The 23,095-nt window shown below is 37.1% G+C and overlaps 1 protein-coding gene across 7 annotated transcripts in view; it reads right to left on the reverse strand.

The window, feature by feature from the left end:
• FAM13B (family with sequence similarity 13 member B) overlaps nucleotides 1-23,095 on the reverse strand; it is a 44,763-nt gene that overhangs the window by 19,252 nt on the left and 2,416 nt on the right. For 6 of the 7 annotated variants that reach the window (XM_068205825.1, XM_068205820.1, XM_068205819.1 and 3 more), the window contains exons 2-9: nucleotides 14,731-14,897; nucleotides 13,578-13,768; nucleotides 12,919-13,131; nucleotides 10,705-10,882; nucleotides 9,938-10,082; nucleotides 7,729-7,886; nucleotides 1,883-1,924; nucleotides 736-891 (exon numbers count right to left, since the gene is read on the reverse strand). In XM_068205825.1, coding sequence (XP_068061926.1) covers nucleotides 736-891; nucleotides 1,883-1,924; nucleotides 7,729-7,886; nucleotides 9,938-10,082; nucleotides 10,705-10,882; nucleotides 12,919-13,131; nucleotides 13,578-13,734 — 1,049 coding nt within the window. In that variant the 5' untranslated portion in view covers nucleotides 13,735-13,768; nucleotides 14,731-14,897. Of the gene's footprint in view, nucleotides 1-735; nucleotides 892-1,882; nucleotides 1,925-7,728; nucleotides 7,887-9,937; nucleotides 10,083-10,704; nucleotides 10,883-12,918; nucleotides 13,132-13,577; nucleotides 13,769-14,730; nucleotides 14,898-22,068; nucleotides 22,150-23,095 lie in introns of those variants that run through there. The other variant, XM_068205822.1, reaches the window with a different exon arrangement.

The following is a 23,095-nucleotide window of genomic DNA, read 5'->3' on the forward strand; positions in this document are numbered from 1 at the left end:
AAAACCACTAAAGATTGAACAATTTAGAAAAGAGCATCTGAGTGACTGAGCACTACATGTATTTCAGGCTCCGTTCATGTAGTCCAGCTCTGAGCAACAAAAACATTTAGGTATTGAAATCTTATCAACACATTTTTGAAGTCTGGGTATTAATCATGACTATTTATTTTTAATGAAGCACCAAAATGTACCAGCTTCCAAATGCTGCCATGGCAATCACTACACTCAGAATCTGTCCTGATTTACAAGAAAAATAAAATCTGATCAAATAAGGTTGGAACAGACCCACAGTGGTCATTCTATCCATTTCTGGCTGTTTCATTGACACTGGCAGCCAGAGCAGTAAAGTAGCTATGCTGACATGGAAAGACAGGGTTATGAAACAGAATCTACAATAGCTTTAATATATTAAAATTTTGTTGTGAGTCACATTGGTGAGATAAGAATGAAAACACTTTAGTATATTTAAGTTCCTGTGCTATTTGCACAGAACTCATCAGTAAAGCAGATACTACACAGCATTTTTAGCTACAAGATCAATTTAAAATATTTGCTTCAAGAGCTATTGATTACTGGCACCTGATGGAAGTTGATTTAGTTTAAAATAGATAAAACTGAAGTCAACAGCCAAAGTCGTAACTTTTGGGTCGAGGTGGGGGATTTGGGTCGTTTTTTTATGGAAGAGTTAAGATACACAATCCTAGAGAATTCATTACAGACACAACGAAATCTTACTGGTTGTTAGATCCTTCCTCGTCCCCACTGGGATTTTTTGTTTCACTGTTACAGCCCAGTCTTTGTTGCTGTATGTGTTTCAGATCATTATCTAAGCTGCTCTGCAGGTCGAAAAGATGCTGTTCCACAGCTGCTCTGATTGTTCTTTCTAAAATGCTAAAAAAAAGATGGAAAAGTCCTATTAAGATCCCTACTTTTGTATTGATCAACCAGACAGAAAGGCAGATAAACCTTACATGACAGTAATCTTTGATGGCAGTACTTCAAGGCAAAAGAGACTAGCTTTTCCGAAAAGGCAGTGGAAATTAGCACACTTAGTATTTTTGAATGCCTAAGATTTACATGAAGTATCATGAAGTTTATCAACATTATTTTAAGAGTAATCAACACATTACAATAACTAACCTATTTTTTAACAACTATACAAAAAAAACTTATGAAAGCCTTATATATTAATGTGACAGTAAAATCTTGTAACAGGTCAGAATCAACTCTGGGGCAGGTTCCACTTCATCCCATGTGGCTGCACTCTCTCCTGAACAGGGCTGTCATCTTAAAAGGCTAAAGCCAACAAATAGCAGGGACAATCAGCAAGTACCTGATGAAGGACACAGGATATACCCAAAATATCATTGTGAAAAGAACAGTATTTTTTAAAAACAGACTACGCTGAGCGCCTCTGAGGCAGCTCATCCCCAACACAAAAGAGGCCCCTAAAAATCCACCTGTAAAAATCTTAAGCTATTTAATCCTATTTTAACTCTGAAATTGTGCTTTTATTTTTTCCTCCACATAGGTACAAAGAATTCCACTGAACTGTACTCAGCATCATTGGTGCTAAAGTTAAAATATGAATGCTTTTATAAGATTAAGTAAAAAACTTATGATGTATCTAAGTGTAAAACCAAAGTTTTGGACTCTGGATGCAAGCACACTCTGCTCTCATATTCCTGCAGTCAACAACACTGACAGGCATTTGGTACTTCCTGCATTAGTGTTAAATGCCACCAGTGAAATCCTTCAGACTAAAATATCTTCCTTCATAACTGTAATCAAACCTACTGCATTTTTTTGAAAGGATACATAACTTCTATGCATGTTCTAGTAAAAGCACAATTCAAACATTTTATATTTTCATTATACTTACTCTGCAGAGGCTGGCAAGATACTTATGGGAGAGATATGAGCACTGCAATAAAGAAAAAAAAAGTTAATATAATGCAAAAACTTATCACACTAAATAGAAGTCTTGAAGTCAACAGAAAGCAACCTAAAAATACTTAAATATTGCATGTGATGCAGCTAACAGAAGTAGAATAAACCTGAAAGGAACACCCTGATTTGCAGTCCTTTATTATTTAAATGACAAAATCTTAAGGAGCACCATCACAAGGCAGAAAGTTGTAGAAGTAGCAATGCAGATTTCTGTCTCTCAAGAGCCAGTATTTGTTGTGTGATGAAGCTCCAAGCTCTCAGATGTATGGTCTTTCCCATGGGAAATACTAATCATTTTGTAGTCAAACATTTCCTGACACCTTGCTTAAGAATGCAGATTTTAACCTTGCTGCCTAAAGCAAATTCTAAATTACTCTGCTTTCCTCCACAGGTTCTTCCCACTGTTGCATAATTTTGTTCTGCAACGCTCAACACAGCTACAACACTCTGAGCACAGCTACAACATTTCAAGTAGAAGGCAGATTTTGGGACAGGAATCTGACTTTTGTAAAGCATCTGGAAATCTCCAGGCAAAGCCACTTCAGCCTAGAATGTTAAACACCTCGAGGTGGGGTGGGAGGGTAGAAATCAATATAACTACCACAAGTCAGTTAATTCATGTGTGTGTGGTCCCTCTACAATTTTTCATTACTATGAATAAAATTTTATTATAAACAGGATATTTAAAAGTTCAGACACAGTGACAGTAAAGAATAAAAGATGAGAAATCTACTATAAACAGCCCTGAGTTGCAACACACACACCCCACTCAGAAAAAATTAAATATTAATTTCAGCTTAAGTTGGAGGCAGGGAGGTAAAAAAAAAGGCTTTTTCTTTCTATTGTAGATAACTAAGCTCAGAAAGCTGAAGAAGATTTTTTTCTACTCTTTACCATGCAACAACACTGTTGCCAAAGTCGATTTAAAATATTATTTTCGTGAATGCATATGGTAAACCCTGAAATACAAGGAAGCCTGCCACTCCCCAGGAGAACTGAGCAAGTTATTACCTCTCTGTGGTGTCCTATCAGTTTTGACTGCTATGAGCCTTGCTTGCACTAAAAAATGCAGACAGTCTCTCTGTTTACCCAAGAATAGTTTCAACACAGCAAAGAATACCTTGGTTAGAACTTACAAGGTTTATTAGTAGTTCCACCACCAAAGAGAAGTCACCTCAAGTAGACTTTCTATTTTTCCTTCCTCCAAGCAGGTGAAACAAGCAATAAAGGGCTTTCAATTAAACATAAGGTGACAAAGAAAGTGGTTAAAGCATTTATTTTAAAATAACTATACCAGTTTGCCTTAAGACACCTTGTACTGGGCCAAGACCAGACTGCACAGCATTTAAAGCCCATACGACACAAAGTGAACAAGCAGGTGCTCATAGATGCTTTTAATTTCTTTTCTTCCCTTTTTTAAAATGGAAACTGGCTGACAAACCAAGTTCATCTTATGATTTGAGTGTGTGTTTGCCTGGTGAAAAGCCAAAGCTGATCTATTCCAAATGCATTGACAGAACAGGCAGCAGTTAACCGCTATTTCAAAGCAGACATAGCTTCAGGAAATTAAAACACCTGACACAGAAGCCAGATCTTGTAGCCACTGATCTCAAAGCTGCAGATCAAATAACTAAGGGGGAACATGCTGACATTTTGTATTTTACTTACAAACAAAAAGATGGCAGGAGGTAGTTTACTGCTTAGGAAATTTAGATTTCCTTTGTATTTCCATGCACAGAAGTTCAGCATAGCCCTACGATCTGTACGAAGTCGATTTTCTGATAAATATACTTTATATTAACAATACTTGAAATAAAAAATGAAAATATGAAGTTACATGTTTAGCTTCATGAATAAAGTAAGAGAAAAGAAGCACAATGTTGGGAAATAAACCCAGTAATATTTCAAAATATGAAAAATGTAGTTTTAAGTATCCATCTCAGTAAGTTCTACAAAAGTTGCATTATAAAAGATATGCTTGTATTCTAAAGGTACAAATACATAATGGTGTAGACTGAAATTGAATTACTATTAAAACAGTCACTCCTTGGACAAATTGGTAGAAAAAAATGAGGCAATTAGAGCACAGAACACTGCAACACCCTAATTGCAAAAGAGAGGAAGAAAAAGTCAAGGGCACAAGTACAACCACTATTTATAGGAAACTGTGATGACTTGAAATCATTTTATTCTACCACTTGAGACAATGAGGAAATGTGTCAAGTATAGGGAGAATCAAACTCATCTCCAAAGAATCCAGACGATTCCAGACATGGTTCAGAACAAAATTTTCCATCCTTGTGTGTAACCTTCAGCCCCCAGCACAGGATGGCTCTCCAGGGCTTTTACTCAACACCTTTGGGAGCATTAGAGGTACTCAGCAAAAGCTGTGCATAAATCAGCAGTACCACAAATCCTAAAGAATCCTCTTACTACATGAGGAATATCTTATATCTTCAACAAATCACTATAGCAATTAAGCACTTTCTGAAACAAATGTGACAATCCTAGATGAAAAGCCATTACAACTTCTAAGCACACCTACCACAGTTCAAGGATACTTTTTAAAAGCTGTAATTTATAATGCCAGACAGAGCCTTAACGCAGCATGACACAGCAAGACACAGAAAGGTAAACATCTTTGTTTCATAATGCTAACTCCCTCCTGAGAATCCCTCCAGCACTGGCTCCCTAACCAGAAAAGGTCCCAGTAAAAATGTATCTTGAGTCGAAAAATACATTAACTGGAGATAAAACATGTCCAAGTTTTCCTAGGTAATTTCCTGACTGCACACAGATTTTTATTTCTCATTAAAATAATTAGTTGTGGTATTATTTCATTTTGTATCTCCAAACCACATTTAATCTCACATAATTTTAGAAGTTAAAGTCTTACTTGCAATCATACCTAAATTACATTTTCTTTTCATATATTTACCTGTGCAGCAGAACTTTGCAGGCCATTCTGATTATTTTTGCTATCCCAAAAGAGCACTTCATGTAAAAATGCTTCATCTGGAAGGCAGCAAAGCGTGCTGTGGGCTGCTGGCTGTGCATGCTGCTGGCTGTGCTCCGGGGGCTGCCTGCGAGCGAGCGGCACCTCTGGAGTGCTGCACTAAACCCTGCAGTCTAAATAGAAATCGACTGCAACATGAGGTCACTCCTGACAATAAGCTGCCCAATCAACACTTGAAAGCTCTCCTAACGTGTTGTTTACAGATTTTCCAGGATGGAAGGAAGAAGTATTTGGATGCTAAGAACAGCACTACATTAAAATAATAATGTATTCTCTAGCAATTTAGGCAGCTCTTCTATTCAGTCAGCTATACCATGGATTTTGCCTGCCTTGGCAGGTGCTAATATTATCACTTCTCTCTGATCAGAGCTGATTAAATAACAAAAGGGTTAACAAAAATATCACAGAAGCGGTGAGGACGTTGCCCTTGTCACTGCATTTAGTAGAAACAAAGCAAACTGTTTATACAACTTACTGCCTGTCATATCTCATATTTTTACACATATAATTTAGAAAACTCCAAAGACAAAGAGATTTTATATTAGGCTTCTGACTGACAACATTTGAGATGAACTGCCCAATTAAAGCAAATACTGCTTGGCAAGGCTCAGGGATGAAAGATTTGGAATAATGACAGAGAAAGATTCTAAAGTATTTATTTCAACAGCATGTCTTAAAATTCAGCTGCAATGCTGAGTCAGTAATTCTTTACTCCAAAAGTCAGGACAGCAGAAGGGAAAGAGCCGTGGGGAAAAGGCTTCTGGTAAAGGAGAACAAGTTTCCTTTACGTGCTCAACACCAACCTGTGAGCAACAAATGCTCCCTGCTGGGTAATGGGCTCAAAGATCACTCCACAGGTTTATTAGAAATACCATCTTCAAGCAGTCACTAAACCAAAGTGCATTAATGATTATCCACATTCTCACAAGATCTCTAACTCAAAGTCAAATTAACACCATGCAGTGCAGGAAGGTCATAGGTTTCAGCAAGAACAAACAGAATGAGTAGAGAAAAAAGACAGTGAGCAAAATTAGAAGCAAGTTATAGTCCAAATAACAAGGAAGAAGGTCAGATGCCCCATTGTACAAATCAAGATAAACAACCTCTCTTAATACTCTTAATATAAAGAGACCAAAATACACGGATATTTGGTTCCTAAAATCTGACAACAGCAAAAAGGAAACAAAACTCCAGCTTAAAGAACTACAAGAATCATGCTTAAGATCTACTTTTCCTCCTCCTTCCTGTATAAGCTGCCACAGGCTCTACATCAGGACAAAGATAAATAATCCAAATAAACCTGCATTAACATTTGCTTTCATAACTATTATTTTTTTTTTTTTACATCGAGAAACTAAGACCAAAAAAAGGCCACTAAATGCATACATAAAAGCCATCAGGTTTGGGAAAATATTTACAGTATTTATAGTTGTTAAAAGTTTAATAAAAAGCACTTTCTCATTTTCTCATTCACCTTATTTCTTTTTCACTGTTTCCAGCAGTTCTTCTGCTTTTACAGTCAAAATTCCCCTTCTTCTAAAGGGTTCCTCCTTATCCTTCCCCACAAATTATTTAAAATGCCAACCATAATTAATGCCTATTCATTTTTAATTAACCTTAAACATCAAGTCAAAATGTTTGTCTCTTCAGGCTATCCAATTTAAACTCTCAAACATGTTGAGTTTGTCACTACTGCTGTGTTTACACATTCCAGAAGCAACCTAATACCTGTGAATAGTTAGACTGCAACTTTTTTTGTATTTAATTAAAACTAAAAATAGGAAGCTTTATTACTGACAAAAATAATTCACTATTAAAATATCATTTCAATTACAAAACAGAATCCTTCATTATTTGGTATAATTCCATGATTATTTGGTATTTTACAGCTTCTTGCCATGAAGCAGAATGAAGCATGCAGCCAGTAGCTGAACAGATTCCAACCAAAAATCCACATTCTTGAAACTATCCATTCTTAAGCAGTAACTTACTTGTTACTGCATTACTATATTTGTGATTTTCCCCTGCATTTCTTCTGCTTTTAAGTCACATTTTTATTATAGATTCCTCCTCACTCATCCCTACAAGTTCTTACATGCAATGCCCATACCAAACACATGCTGCAGAGGGGAAGAGGTAAAATTCACCATCTGTAGAATGTAAACTCTAAGTACAAGTAAAGCAGACTTAACAATAAAACCTTGCATACTACAAACAAGTAAAATATAAATCTGTGTATTAAGCAGCACCAATAAGATCTCAAATGAAAGTAAGATTTTATGTTTACATACTCTTTTATGAGAATTGCTCTTAAAGCTGGGTCACCCTCCAACATTCCTGCCTGTATCGCATTTTGAAACTTCCAAACCTGCCTGCAGCTCTCCAGCACCACGTGACAAGAAACAGCCCCAGGATTTCCCATTGGAAGGATGATACACAAGAGGTTTGGATCTACCAGTATGCAGATTCTTTTTATTTCTGCTGTAAAATTTACTGTTTAAATACCACTTTACAGTTTCACTAAAATATGCTCTTTTTAACTATCCCTGCATAAATCCCCATACTTAATCTGATCTGCTCCTACAGGCATTCCTCTGCTGAATTTAGGAACAGTTATTTTAAGCCACATCTTACTATTATAAGAACTGCACCTACTTCTAAATCTCCAGTTTGTAGACACCAACACTTATCTCAAAAGTGTGGCAGTTTCTCTCTCTGACAGAATAAACTACAATTCAAACTCCACGGCAGAACCAAGTTACCTTGTTGACGCTGTAACATTCCTGGAATCTGAGAGACTTCCTGTCATATCTAGATGCACCACAGCTGGCCTTTCAACAGGTTTCTCTGAGCTGTCCTCTGGAAGTTCTTCCGACTGCTCAAGCTTTACATCTTCCTCTTCTTCCAAGAGATCATTGATCTAAAAAACATTTAATCAAAGTTAAGGGATTGAAAAGTTCCTTTCAAGAGGTCCAGGTAATTAAAAGAGCATGAAAGGTATGAAAGTAACATGAAGAAGGAGAATACTTTTCAATTTTAGGAAAAATAAGGCACACTAGACTTGCTTTTAAGTAAAACTGTAAATTCTACACCATTAAAAAGCTCCTCTTGAACACTGGACAAAAACTGAAAAGCACAAAGCACCTCTGATGCCATAAATGAACACAAGCAGAATGAAGAAACAATAAAATTCCAACCACACTGAAATAATGAACTACACAACATTTCTTCTTCTATGTCAAAACTGATAATTCTCCTCTATTCCACAAGTAGCCTTATTCATGTATCAGAAGCATTTTCAAACCCTCCTAGGGAAGGCAATACAGAAGTCTATGAACCCAAACTTCAAAGCTCAGAATGAACACTTACAAAGTTTCTGTGCTCTTGTCTATTTTTGATTCTTTGTTTCCAAACACAGATGTTTTCACTGAAGCAGCGAAATACAGCCAATTTAAAAAGCAAAACAATACAGCCAAGTGGTAACTCAAGGCAGTAAACTTCATTTTTTAAAAAGCAACTATGTCTAAAACATGAAAAGGTAAAGAGAAAAAAGTGATTGACTCCCAAGCTGCCACTGTGATTGATTACTGATCTCCCAATCTTGCAAACTCAAAAATTAAAGCAGCAGCCTCAAGAAAATATGCTTTATAGTATCTGTCACCAGTGTAAAACAAAAACACTAAATTGAGAAAAATTGAAACTTCAGAAGTTTAAGATTACACAGAAGACAGAGAGAAGATATTTGTTAGTTTTTAAAAGGGATGCAACATGTTATACGGCACCACATTCCAGGCAAGAAATGTATTTATCCCTGATTTTCCTCTGTAATTGCAAGAGGATGTGCCAGTGAAGCAAAGGCAAGCCCACCCACACACTGGGGCAGCTGCCAGCGGGGCTGTGCCCTGCAGGGACAGCAGCCCTTCTGTCCCCACCGCACTGGCCTGACAGAAGTGCACTGTTGACATCTGGTGGAGACACCACGAAATTAAAGGGACAACCCAGCAGCCCTCCAACTAAGGGAAAAAAACAAACAAAACCACACACCAAACAGATTTTGTACTTGGGAAACCCTTTTGCTGAAACATATAACAAGGCACAGCCAAGGCAGTAATTTCAAAGCATGAGAGCACAGAGCAGCTCTGGTTTACAGAGCAGTTATCCCAACTCAGTGCCAGCCTCCAGCTGCAGGAGTCACAGCCCAGCTTTGCTCAGCAGCTCCCTGCATGCAGCAGGGCTGTGGCAGCTCTCAGTGCCAGACAGATTCCTGCATGGAACTTTGCAGAGCAGCAGCATTTGCTCCAGGAGCTCTCACAGCAGACACTGCTCACTCCAGAACCTGTTGCCCAGCCTGGCACACCAGACCAACACCTACTGCAGGGAAGAGGAAGCAGGCAACTGCCCCAGTACTTGCCTTACTTGTCTTGCTAGAGGAGGGGTTTGTTAGATCGGCTGTAAAATTCAGCACTCTTTCTTACCTACCTTAGCAACTGATTATTTTTCCCCTTTTTCCTCTTTACAGAAAATACATCATTTTCAAGTCTTAGAATCAGAAACAGCATTCAAAAACTTTGGCACAGGAAAGCAGCACTGATAACATCATCAAGTGGAGTGCGAGACCCTGCATGTTCCTGTAAGACACACCTAGAAATACTCTTGACCAAGACCAACAACAGAGTCGTTCTTCATTCCTAAATTGGTAATTAGAAAGCTGTTTATAGTAGTGTCTGTGTTGGGCAAGATATCACTCTTGGTTTAGTTCCTAGGTATTTTTCTACATAGCACAGCTATACTTACTACAATAGCAAGAATTTCACAAGCATTAAGAAAATTAAGAAAATGCCAGGTTTTGATAGTTTGCAAGAAACATCTAAGTCACACTAAAGAAACTCTATTTCAATAAATCTTTCATGAACATAAATGTGAATAAGAGACAGGTAAGTGGTAACATATAGCCATTCAAAATAGTCTTACCTGCTCAGTTATTGAGCTTAAATCATTAGTAGATGAAAAATCTTCCTCTTCATTTTCAAAAAACTCATAGTAGTTCTCCAGAAGTCCCGCCATTATTCTGCTAACTATTTCCTGTTCTTTCAGATCCTCCACATCTGTGTAAATGCTAAAGATTTCAACACTGTTTTAGTTTAAAAATCTAAATGCAACATTTCCCCAAAGAACACCTCTGAATGTCTTCTATGACTAAGCACTACACTTCACACCATTATCCCCTACCCATTCTGAACACACAGAACTTTAAGCATGCCTTCCCACTACTGCCTCATAAAGCTTTATACTATTTTATATTTTAAAATGAATTAGCAACTATTTAGTCAATTAACTTTTCATGAGGAATATTTAAAAGTCAAATATTTTCCTGTGCAGAGGAAACAACAGTATAAGCTGGTACTTTACCAGCCTTCTCCCAGAACTGTTTTCTTGCTACAAATAGTAGCCTTATATACTATTACTAAAATAATTGAACCTCAGAATAAATACAGAAATGCAACAATCAAAACAGTGGTTTCTCATGCCACAGCTCAGAGACAAGCTGATGTTTAAATCTTAGCAAAAATTGTAAAACCAAACTGGAGTGAGAGAGTGGGTGGAAACAGAAAAAGATTCTGCCTGAAACACATTGTGCACTTTGTTACTGTTTCTCAGGGACCAGGAATGACTTTAAACTACAGAGAGACACTCAAATTCCCACAGAAACAGTGAATTAACTTTTATAATTAACTTACTGAAAAACATCCTGGCCAAAGACTGCAGCTAAAGAACTTGCTGACCAAATTTCTTCATGATGCGATGCTACGTTAGCTAAAAATTTACACAGAAACTTTAACAAACTGTAATTAACAGGTGGAAGCTGCTGCAAGAGGAACCTCAACTTTCTTCCAAATTCATCTTCATTATTATAATCTGAAAAAGTAATAAAAACATTTTAGTCACAAAGAAGGTATCTTTTCATATTTGATAGTAATCAGCTTTTTGCCTAACAATTACTTATTTCTGAAAAGACAACTGATTTGATCAAACCACAACCTAAAACACGGAAACTGACTTGCATTTGCTCAATATTATCCACCACATTCTCTTCTGCACGTTTTCCCCAATTAATGCCCACTCAAATTCCTGATTTCAGAGGGCAAACTGTATGATTTTGTTTTACCGTTGTTACATAACAGTTGCTTCACAGAAGAGCTCTAGAGACAGCAACAGTTCCAGATAGTGAGTTAACTACCATCTACTTAAATTCTTAAATTCTTCTGGCAGACAAGCTGCTTTGACACCTTTTCCTTTACAAACATCCCATTCTCAGCACTCTACCTGCTTTTATATTACTTAACTGATAAATCCAAGCTATCTCAATGTAATCATCTTCACACGTGCTTAGCTTGAAGCATGCTGATTCAATTTCAGATCTGAGAAAGGGTCACCATAAAATCTCCTCATTCTCACCCCATTTAACTATACTCTTCATCAAAATATGTCCCCATAAATCTTATTTATCTCATCAGCCTTACAGGCAGCAAGGTTCAGAGAATTTACAGCTGTTTGTACCTGAGAAATTTCATACACAGGAAATGTCAGGAAAGCAAAATGGGAGAAAAATTGATACAAAGAGGCCTCCCTTTCTTACTCAGACACTTGAAAACTCTTCTAAGATCAGTTAGAGAGGGAAAAGCATGTTTGAAGATGATGAACCATCTCTGCCTCTCTAGATGAGAGAGCAGAGACATCCTAGTCTTTAATATCAAAGCAAAGAGTGAGTAAATTCCCTGTTGAGCATGTACAGGAACACTAAGGAGGATCTGCAGGATTTCATTTGCTCAGACACAGTCAACACCTACAGCAGCTGAATACAGGCAACCAAGCACAGAAAATGGTTGTCTAAACACATAACACATTAAAATGAACAATTGACAATTCTTACTCTAGAAATGCACTTTGGAAGCAGAACAGGAAAAAAAAGGCTTTAAAAAGTACTTTAACTATGTAGACTTTTATAAGGAAGGGACCACAGCAAGGTGATAATCAGACCACTCTGAACATGCACATCTCCTTGTTTTGTCTAACCAATCCAACCAGAGACCCAAAGGCAGAACGCTCTTACCCCTAACCGAAGTCCTCTGGCACTAAAGCAGGGATACGCACTTGTGGGACACACACGTGCACTGGGATGGCCACATTCACACCTCAATTAGCCAAATCACCTGTCTTTGAGGAACCACCAGACTGCAATGAGCTCCTGAGGAGGCACACAGGCCACACTTTGCTGTGTAATGAAGGTATCCTGAGGACTAAGCCTGACCTAATGATATGGAAGAACCGCTGAAGAGGGAGAAAACCAGAACTAACACACGGGTCAACAATTACTGCCACCTTCTGCAGGTCTTTAAGTAATTCCTCTGCCTCAAATGCAGCTGATGATGTAATTCTGAAAACTAACTGAGATCTGTCTATCAGACAGGCAAAACCCAATTAGAGAAAATCAGAAGTATCATTTTAGCATCTGAAAACACTGTTTAAGTGTTTATGTCGTTTGATTTCCTTGTTACAGATAACGTTGAAAAAGACAGTAAAGACAATAAGCTGCAAGTTTAAGTGAAGTTTCTCTATATATTTAACAAAAGGAAACTAAATGGGGACTTGCATCCTAGAAACAATCCATATGTAAACCTATCCACAGTGATCTATTCAAAGATGGGAGGAAAAAAAACAACTTTCACACTAGATTTTACAGTCATAGAAGGGAATTCTGCTGTCACACCAAGTGAATATACTTCAGTCCCATTTCCAATCCTGACAGATAACATTGCAACCAAAGTGCACAGCAGTACTATCACTATTACACAGAGCACCAAAAACACCTTAGTGGAACTACATATCTCAATTCAATACTTTTTGCTCTTAAAATCATAAAATAAAAACACTGAATCAAAAAGAGTTATTACCTTGAGAAAGTTGCATCAAATGTATGTGCAAACTGCCTGGAATAACTGGCTCTGGAAGTTCTTGAAGAAAAAACCTAAGAAGGCTAATAGCTGAGGGTACATCTGCTTCCTTAACCAGGTCCACATCTTCTCCATTATCATATCGTTGCCGGAGCCACTCCACTGTCTCAGCATTCCCATTGACTTGGAAAAGTCCTTCTTGTTCCAGACCCCCTGAGTCAGAAAAAAAATTGCAGAAATAAACTTTTAGCTCTGGTATGGACAAATATATTGGAAAAAATACCAATAATCAGCTATGCACAATTCCATACTGACTGAAACATTTTCTGGATAACAGTTTTGCACGACTTCCAGCAGTTCTCTTCCCAACACACACATTTTTGTGCCCACTAACAATAAAATAACAAGGGAAATGTTAGCAGTACCTAAACCTCAGCAGTTCCTATGAGGTGCCCTGCAGAGCTGACTACATTACTGTTGGCTAGAAAATAGTGATACACATAACAGAAGAAGCAAAGAAAGGAAGTAGCCCAAAACAACCAAATTGCATTCAGCTGAATAATTAACTTCAGAAAACAAGTACTCTTCAAACCCCACAATCTATTCTGTAAGAGTAACGATGAAATATATTATTTTAAATAAAGCAAGGTGATACATACCATGTTCCTCAATATAGTCCACGACATGGCGGACTATGAATGGAACCTCATTGTCTGGTTGCCCTTCTTGCTGCAGCTCATCAAGTGGAATTCCAAATATTTTGTTAGCAAGAACAGAGTTGCAGTTACTCAAGGAAGGGGAGGAGCTCTTCCTCATATCTTTTTGCAGCCAAAAATCAAAGCTGTCTTTTCTGTCAATAGGAGAAATTAAAACCAAAAGCCCACTTCAATGTATGTTTTTGAAAGCATTAATCTGTAACACAAAGTGTTTTAATTTCCTAATGCAAATACTCTCTAGTCTGTCTCCATCCATTCACTGCCTCAATGGACAGTTCTCTAATGACTCCAAACACAGCTAACTCAATAAATGACTATCACTGTGGTGCTTTGTCCAGCCCTCAACAGAGGACTGAGAAGAATACGTATAGCAGCAAGGAAAATGCACAAAATTCTAGTTACTACATTTCTAGTTAAGTTCTAAGGTATTTTGGTAGATTCCTCAGTACTTTTTCTGACAGTATTTAGTAGTTGGGCTTTCAGAACTCAATACAAAAGCCTCTCAACAGGAAATGAAACAGTGGATCACACCAAACCAAAAGCCTAAGTCTCAATTATATGAAATTATTAAGTATTTTGTGATTCTCAACTGCACTGTAATAATTTTAAAATATACTTGGCATTTTCTGGTGTACATAATAAAGCTTTCAACACCTGCATCAAATTAAAATTTTTACTAAACAGAAAACCCCCAAAGCTAGTTTCTAGATGTTCAGTGATACCATTCTATCATGCAGAAGCTCGAGCTTCACTTACAAGTCTTTTCTTGATAAAGAATCTAGACAGATAACAAAGGGCAGTATAAATCAGTCATGCTGTAATCCTGTCAAAACCAAAATATTTCTTCTAGCAAAGAAAAAACTGGCCTTTCAAAATAAATAATAAAAAGAAAAGAAAAAATAGCTGCTTAAATGCATGCAGTCACTTTGAGAGAAGCTGGCACACAGAACATGAAGTATATGCTGTTAGTCAAAGCACTACAACCAAACTAAAATTCTCTGTTTACCAAGAGGTAAATTCTAATAGATTAGACATTCTAAAATTCACACTTGCTTTTCTTTTTTTTTTTCCCAGCAAAACAAGTTAAGAAACCCACCTCAGAGTACTTAAACAGCCGAGTTTGAAAAACGCTTTCTGCGCCAGCTGCCCTCACTGACCAAGCATTCTTTTGTCATTTATGGTTGTTTAAGATTATGGCAAAAGATCAGCCTGTAGTTCCTCATTGAAGAATAGCAGAACTCGATCAGTACTTCAGCAGTTAATCTGAAAATAAGGAAAATATTATTAGATCATAAAGCTTTCAACAGTTTTAAACTCAGTCAGGAATCCAAACATCACGTTACAGGAATTCTTGTCAAATCATCAGTTTCTTGTTCTGAACAAGAAAGCATAAAGACCACATTAGCACAGCTTATGAGAGAGCCCCCCAAACAGCAAATCCCTCTTTTCACTTATGAGTTAACCAAATCTGAAGTGAAAGTTAGCATGGGACATCTAAGTCTCAACAATTATGAAATAATTTGCAGACTCATTCAATCTTCTTCCAAAGAATCAAGGAGGGCTAAGTAGGTTACACAGAGTGTTTTAAAGTACCTACCATACTAAAATATTTAATGGCTATGAAATTTTTAGAAGGATCTCAGGCACTGGTCTAATACAACATATTTAAACAGCAAGATCCAAACCAAAATCCTAACTAAGGAACCTTTACAGTCAATCAGTTTTTGATGGTACTGATCATATTTTCCAGGAAGTTGACTACATGTCCTAACTGCCAGTTCAAAGTCCAAGTGATCATCAAGTCTGGATACAGGAAGCAATTTCCCCCATGTCAGATTCCATAGAACCACTCACATTTTTGCCACCTTTTATTTAGAATCCAGATTATCTGGACATTTTTCATGTTCTCAGCTCTCTCCTCTCAACTACAGGAAATCGCCTTTATGATTTTCTGTGGCACTAAAAATTCAAATTGCAGCTTCATGGCACAGTGGAATCAATGTAATGCCCAGAATCAGTCCAAGAGTCACCTCAGCCCCTTGATCTCCAGCAGTACCTGCTCTAAATAAACTCAAGCAACTGTGACTGGGCAAAACAAGCTTGTGACATACACATAACCACAACATTCATCACCAAAAGTAGATAATAAAGAGGCTTTCCACAGCTTCAAAAAATTCACTGAAACCTCTTGTTTCATAACTGGAGATTGATATGACAGCCTGGAGATAAGTACCTTCCCTCCCTTTGTTCTCCCACACCAGCTCCTGCTTCTGTTCCACATCAGGACAAATAAACTTTATCTTCATTTGCAAATTCCTGACAACCAAGCCCTCTGGTTTCAGTACCAAAATGCCAGACCATTAATTACCCTATCACAACAAGAGCCCAGAGTACTCTCAGTAGTTTGAATAAAGCATTTTCCCGCTCCCAACCCTCCCCAAACTGCCTCCATGTGCTAAGGGAGTTGGTCATAAGCTCTACATAAGACTGCTTCTACCTCCTCAGCATTTTCTTGCACTGGGACCTAGAGGAAAAAATATTTCAGTCTTAAAAGTATTTAAATTGTCTATTGCCTTGTATTACACACAGGTTGTAAATCTGTTAAGTCGCACACAAGTGAATCCTGGTCTAAGATCAGGACTCCAGGTGAGCTGACATCGGAAAATGAAGGGTTATATTCTAGTCAACAGGTTTTACTTTTTTTTTTTTTTACCCTATCATATTCAAATCTGTTATTGCAAATTCTTGGTTACTAAAAGATCCCATCAGATTCCAACAATGAAGCAGTTGCAATTCACGACCCCCATACAATTTATGGAGGCCTTGTACAGCCATTTTTCTCATTATTCTGGTATTTTAAATGAAAGTCAACATAATCTTTGCATGTAAGTAGAGTTCAATCAATCCCAATACAGCAAATTTTAAAATATGAAGTTGCACACTGTCTATTTTCTCAAGCTCTACCAAAGTCAGCTTGTCCTCAATGAACCAGAAAACCTCACACTGGCCAGCTGTGGGGTTCAGGGCAGCTGGGAGAAAACCTTTGATGGATCTGCCACAATGCTTCAGGCTGACTTGCTAAAACCAACAAACAAACCTTCAAAACAAACATCACCTAATAAAAAGACCAAATTAGAAGTAACCACTTCTTTATAATTCCACACCAAATGAACAATCTTGCAGCCCAGCTTTCTCAGCAGAGGCAACTTTGTGCTCAGTTCACTGACATGAAAGCTCAGCCACTTTTGCCAGGTGCACCAGATGAACAGGCTGCCTGAATATTAATTTCATTCAAGAGGCATGAAAAAAAGAAAAAAAATAGACTTCTATTTTAACTGGCTTGGCAACATAAGAATGAAGTTGAAACAGCCTGGTTGTCTCATTGTTAGAGCAAAACCGGATCTACAACCCAGGTTTATACTTTGAAGAAAGCTTTATATGGGTTATTATCACCTAGAAAAATTAGTGAAAGGCTCATTTTCACCCTCTCAGATGCACACACACACACTTTTACACACATTTCAATATATTATACACGACCATCTATTTTCAGAGCATTTCAGTCTTTTCCCTTTTAGCTCAGGCTTTGGTATCTTCACAGGCTGTGATACAATTAATCTGACATTTACCAAATCTAGAAAGAGCTAGAAACTCTGAAAGTTATTCAACTTTCAGCAAGTTTTATTTCCTGCTATTTCCAACATTGTAAAAAAACTGTTAATAATTAAACATTTTATCTCCACTTTTTATATGGATCAGAAGCTTTCCCACTTGCCCTCCCTTAACTCAGGAAGTGCAGCACGTCACTGCAGACACATATGAGAACTAGGACAGGACCTGTAACCTTCAGGATCATTTCCAGAGTCTTTTACAAATTCTAAGCAATGCTGTGGAGTTTTTTAATACTTTTTTTTTGCCCCAATCAAACAACTCAGCAAACAGGAGCTAACCCACTTAGTCAACTCTTTCTTTTGCCCATATTATCCTGATCCTTTTGAGCACATGCTTTCCCCCTCACAATTTCATAACCTAAATGCTTCACAAGTTCTATTAAGAAAAAGACAAAAAAAAAAGCAACTAAAAAAAAAAAAAAAAAAAAAAAACAAAAAACCCACACAAAAGAAAACTATCTAGCCTGAGTTTAATTATAAACATTCTGGTTGCATTTTTTTCAATCTACTTCCCCTCCTTGTTACTACAAACATTTAAAAACATCCTTAAGCTACAATCATGCTCTACAAAACATAAACGCAGGAAAGTAAAAATACACCTTATTATAACCCCGTATTACACCACAATTTTACAAGAGACTGAAAAAAAATTTACTATGTCCTTTGCAATATGTTGAGCCCAACATCTTAAATGAGGGTAAAACACAGAGTTTTGTTTTGGATTGTCGATTTCAGTGCTCTCTGGTATTATTTTAAAAATTTTGGTTTGCTTTTTTTTATTAAGGAAAGTTCTTCACTGAGTCTGCTGGGAAAACAGCACCATAAGCTTCATTTTGCCATCATAATAGCATTCACTTATCTCAGCAGCTTGAGAAGTATTTACACCCACACATGAAATGCCACTAAAAACCCCACAGAATACATGGCTAACTGTTAATATTTGAGGAATACACATGAAAATTTAGACTTACATGTAGTTCAGCTTTTACATTAATGACTGAAGTACAAATAATATATGGGCATCATTTGAAATTAAAGTCCTCAGGGTTCCACCACCTTTCCTTAAAACAAAGGAATGAAGCAACAAGTAAAAATAAACAAAGAAAGGCTGCAAACTGAAACTATGCCATAGGAATGAAAACATTAATTCTGTGTGTAGAATGTCTGCCACAAGTCTTGACCATTTAAGCAATTCTTTTATTTGGTCATTATATGTAGCAAGAAATTCGTATTGTCTCTGAAACAAACCCAAAGCTAACACTGCCTGCTGTTTTGCTCTGTTGTTAATATATTATTTTGTGGCATTAGCAAATATCACCAGTGAGTATTTTTTTTTTTTTTTAATACATAAAAGTAAAAACTAACTAAGATTTTTAGATAGGGAAAAAAAAAAAAAAAACAACAAAATGGCCTGTCCCAGCTTCCCAGGAAACACACACCTCAACTTTTTGGCTTTTTCAGCCTGCAGTGGTATGACCCTGTGAACCACTGCATTCCTGCAAACTGGGTCCTAACAGATCACATACACATCCTCCTATACAAAGAGATCAATGCTCCTTGTCTGCAACAATTATTTACAAATAAAATTCCACATAAAACATTAGCGTCTCAAAATTTTTGATTTCTTCCTCTATATTCGATGAAGAAAAATAATGTATTATGTTTACTTGTATGACTTACAGCTAGACAAAACCTGTGATGTCCCCCTGGATGCCTACAGCAAACATACTGTTAAATCCCAAGAAATAATTTATTTTTTTGGCTAAGTTCAAAATGATCAAATTTTAAACAGATTTTCTAAGAAGAATTTCTAAATGATGGTCGAAACTTAAGACCCAGATTCCAAGCTGGAATCACAGGAACTTTCCTCGTGCAATCATCTCCTCATGACATCACCCAGAGGCAAGAAGCCTTCCCTGGGAAACCTCTGTGCTCCAGCTCACCCAGAACACACAGAGCCACTTGGCAGCTGCCGAGCGACATTGATTTCTGTCTCCAAAACACGGCAACCAGCACTCTCGACCGTACTCTTAAGTTTTGTTGAGCTGAAAGGAAACTGACTTTTTGTAATGTTATGCCAGAACTGCAAAAATTAACACTGACTGATTTTTATGCCATTTGTACACTCAAATTACTGTGAGCATTCCCAATGGATGAACTGGTTTTGAGCAAAAGAGCTTTTCCTCATCTGATTTTCAGCTTTTGTTCAGCTAACAAGTAAAAACAGTCTTTTGCTTGTTTGAAATAATCCAGACAAAATTGAAAAGACAGCCAGGCTGGGGAGGGGACATGGCTTGGAGTAAATTTATACAAAAGACAAACTGAAACAAACCCCACAAACAGAACTCTACCACAAAGCCAGGACACAGAAAAGGGCAAATTTGTCTCAAGAGTACAGTAAACGACATGTAGAGATGTGCCAGTGCTTGAACAGACACAGAACATCCTCCATGTAAAAAGAATAATCATATTTAAGTATTTATTAATACATTTGAGTAGTCAAAACAATAATTATTTAAAATAAAAGTTTTAAAACCAGCAAGATTAGCTTAAAATAGACTCTTAAAGCAAGATTTCCTCTTTTTGACTCCGTGAAATCAGCTATCAAGAGGTATTTTAGTCACAAGTCTAGACTGGCAAATCAGACAATTGTGCTCAGTTATTATTTTAAATTTAATAAGCTGATCTTCTTAAGAACACAATCCTCATCCCCATTAAGGCATACTGTTTGAAATTAGGTATAACTACAAAATTTAACTTGCAGTGTTTAAGGAATCCATGTTAGAATAAATATCTTCTCAAGCAGATGTGACTTTCCTGCTCCCTTCGTTTCTCATTACAGTCCCCAACTCTTCAGAGCCCTGTTTGCTTTCTGGTTAAGCAGGAATCAGAAGGAAAGCAGCTCACTGCAGTTTTACACACAATCACAAAAGGAGTCAGCAGAAGCATGAACACCAGCTCTTTAATTAATGAACTGTTTGCCTGTGTATGCCTTCACATGTGCATTCACACACACATTAAACCTCAATGCTATTAAGCAGAAATTCTCCATCGGTTGCCAGCAGCACTTCTGAGATAGTCTCAAAAACCACTCAACTGACAAAATACTGGTTATACTGACACAGCAAGTAGAAGCACAAAAAATACAACATAAGATTTAGTGGAATGCAATTCTAATGCAATTTTTGTTCCTTGGGAATGTGGCAGCAAGCCTTCTAATTTACAAATTAGAACAATTCAAATTAAGCCTTTATGCCTTTTCCATGCAAGAAAGAAACAAAACACCTCATGAAAACTCCTCTGGAAGAGATATAACTAAAACTAATAGAATTTTTTGCTTTTTTTGTTGGTTTTTTTTTTTTTTCTTTTACAAGCCAATAAACCATAATACTGATTAGTATTTATTTTCCAGTCATTAAAGTTTAGTCTACAATTTCAGTTGACAGAACCTGATCACACTGTCCCTGAAAAAGCCCATCGTTCACGGACTTTCACGAGAGACAGATCCTATGTATTAGAAAAACCTCAAATACAGTGACTGATTTAAGCCTAAAAAAATTCTACACTTTTAAAGAACAAAGCTGAGAGATCATCAAAATGTTAGCTGGTTACGATAAGCAAAAATAATGTTTTATATTCACTTACTAGATAAAATCCAAAGGCTTTTTAACAGCATTACAGCAACTTATAATCCTCCAACTACATTGTAGCAAGAAAATAAAACCATCAGCGATACCAGAAAAAGTAGATGTTTGCTCAGTGCCTCACACCCACCACCACATACTGCCAGATTTGCTCTCATCTGCTGCTGCCAATGCACATGTGCAGAATTCTAAAGAAACTTCCTGCTCACACAGATCCCATCACACTCTTAACAAGAGTAGTTAATAAATAAAAAGGCTTTTGTATCTTGTGTAACAGCTAATTACATTCATCCTACTCGCCACCCCCCAATGCAAAGCTCTACTCCACCAACCACACACATCTCATTGCCCCTGCATCAAATGCAGAACCTTGGTGCAATGGCATTATAAAAGTCCAGTAAAGTAACAGACAGGAAGAAATTATCAGCAAAACTATGCAACTTGCAAGCTTCACCTTATAAAACCAAAGCAGTTTAATAATTGTCACTGCTGTTAAAACAGACTTTGGAACAAAAGTCAAGCTATCTCAGAGACACCAAAAAAGCAAACTATAAATATATAATGCATTTAATTCATTATACATAAGTTATCCTATTACACATATTTATCATCAGTTTGTTCCTCCCCTCCCAAACAGGTAAGCAGAAATACACACTGGAACTCAGAAGATGGCAAAATGGTTCACAGCCCCTTTGCTATCAAAACACTGCCTGTCAGAACCTTGAGCACGTGCCACCAAAATAAAAGACAGGCTCAGCACCCCCACTGCAGGAGAAAGACATTTCAACGAAGAGTTCAATGCTGCAGCAATGATTCTCTGAATTTCAAGAGATCGGGAAGGAAAAAAAAAAGACCGGAAAAAAAAAAAGGTCTGCTACTGAGGTCTCCCATCAAAACTTGATTATGACTAAATTAAAAAATCACCTGAAATCATAAGGTTAAGAGTTACATTGCAGACTAAAATTAACTAACCTGATTATATTTCTAGAGTGCCAAGACAACAAAAGATTTCATTAAATGTAAAGTTCAGCAGAAAGGGGAGAAAACCTTTCAAACATACACACTTTAAAAAGGGTATAAAGGAAGAAAGAACCACATTCATAAGATTCCAGCTCTCACCTTTTCAGTTTTGTCCATGTATTATTATCCTACACAGCTGAGCACAAATTTTAATCCTAACACACTGCAGGGAACACTGAACAGAAGAGACACATGAGGAGAGCTGCCAGCGGCACTGGAACCTGGACAATCAGTGCAGGGTTCCCACCAGATACAGGGCTCAGATCCAGCAGATGCCCCACCCAAATGTCCTTAGAAATGTCCAAACAGTGAAGAAAATAAAAAACACTTAAACCTCTCTATAGGAAAAAGCCTCTGCAACCACAGTCTTTGTTACAAGCTGTTTGAACACAAACATAAAGCCCTTATCTGTATTCTAAGCTCATACAGCATATTTTTCTTTTTTTTTTAAGACAAATATACAGGATTTCACACATTCACAGGGAAGAAAGATCACAAGAGTAGAACTATTATTATCACAGTAATATTAGTATCACAAAAGAACTAGTTTCACTAATCAGAACATGGGTCTGCAAAATATCACCCATTTCTTGTAGTGAACGACTCCACCCATATGTTGCAAACATAACAGGTTTTGACCTTCTAAACTATGTTTTTAAGACTTCAAAACAAATCAGTTCTACAGGAAAAAAAAGCCTAGTAGAAGATGCAGTAACAAATACACTATGTTTTAGGGTGCAAAAATCCACAGAATTCACTTGAACTGACTGAACTTCCACAAATCTTAACAGCTGGCTATCAAGCCAGTACAAACTGTGAAGATAAATTTGAATTTACCAAACCTTGAGATAGCTAATAATTCTCAAACAAAATTTTTTCAGGTAAAATCTCTCACCTTACAGAAAATAATAGTCATCAAGATTGAATTGCTCAATTATACTAACTTCCCAGGGAACAATGTAAAATTCTTGTATTCTCTGCCTGAATCCAATTTTGACAAGAGACATGGAGCTCCTCTGCTGAAAAACTGATAGAGCCATCACTTTACAAACTGCATAACAAGTAACAACCTCCCTCTTTCGTAGCCATTCACAGAAGATTTAATATTCCTTCACTTCTGTATCTC

Source organism: Anomalospiza imberbis, chromosome 15 (assembly GCF_031753505.1).
Source record: "Anomalospiza imberbis isolate Cuckoo-Finch-1a 21T00152 chromosome 15, ASM3175350v1, whole genome shotgun sequence".
NCBI classification, from domain to species: domain Eukaryota; kingdom Metazoa; phylum Chordata; class Aves; order Passeriformes; family Viduidae; genus Anomalospiza; species Anomalospiza imberbis.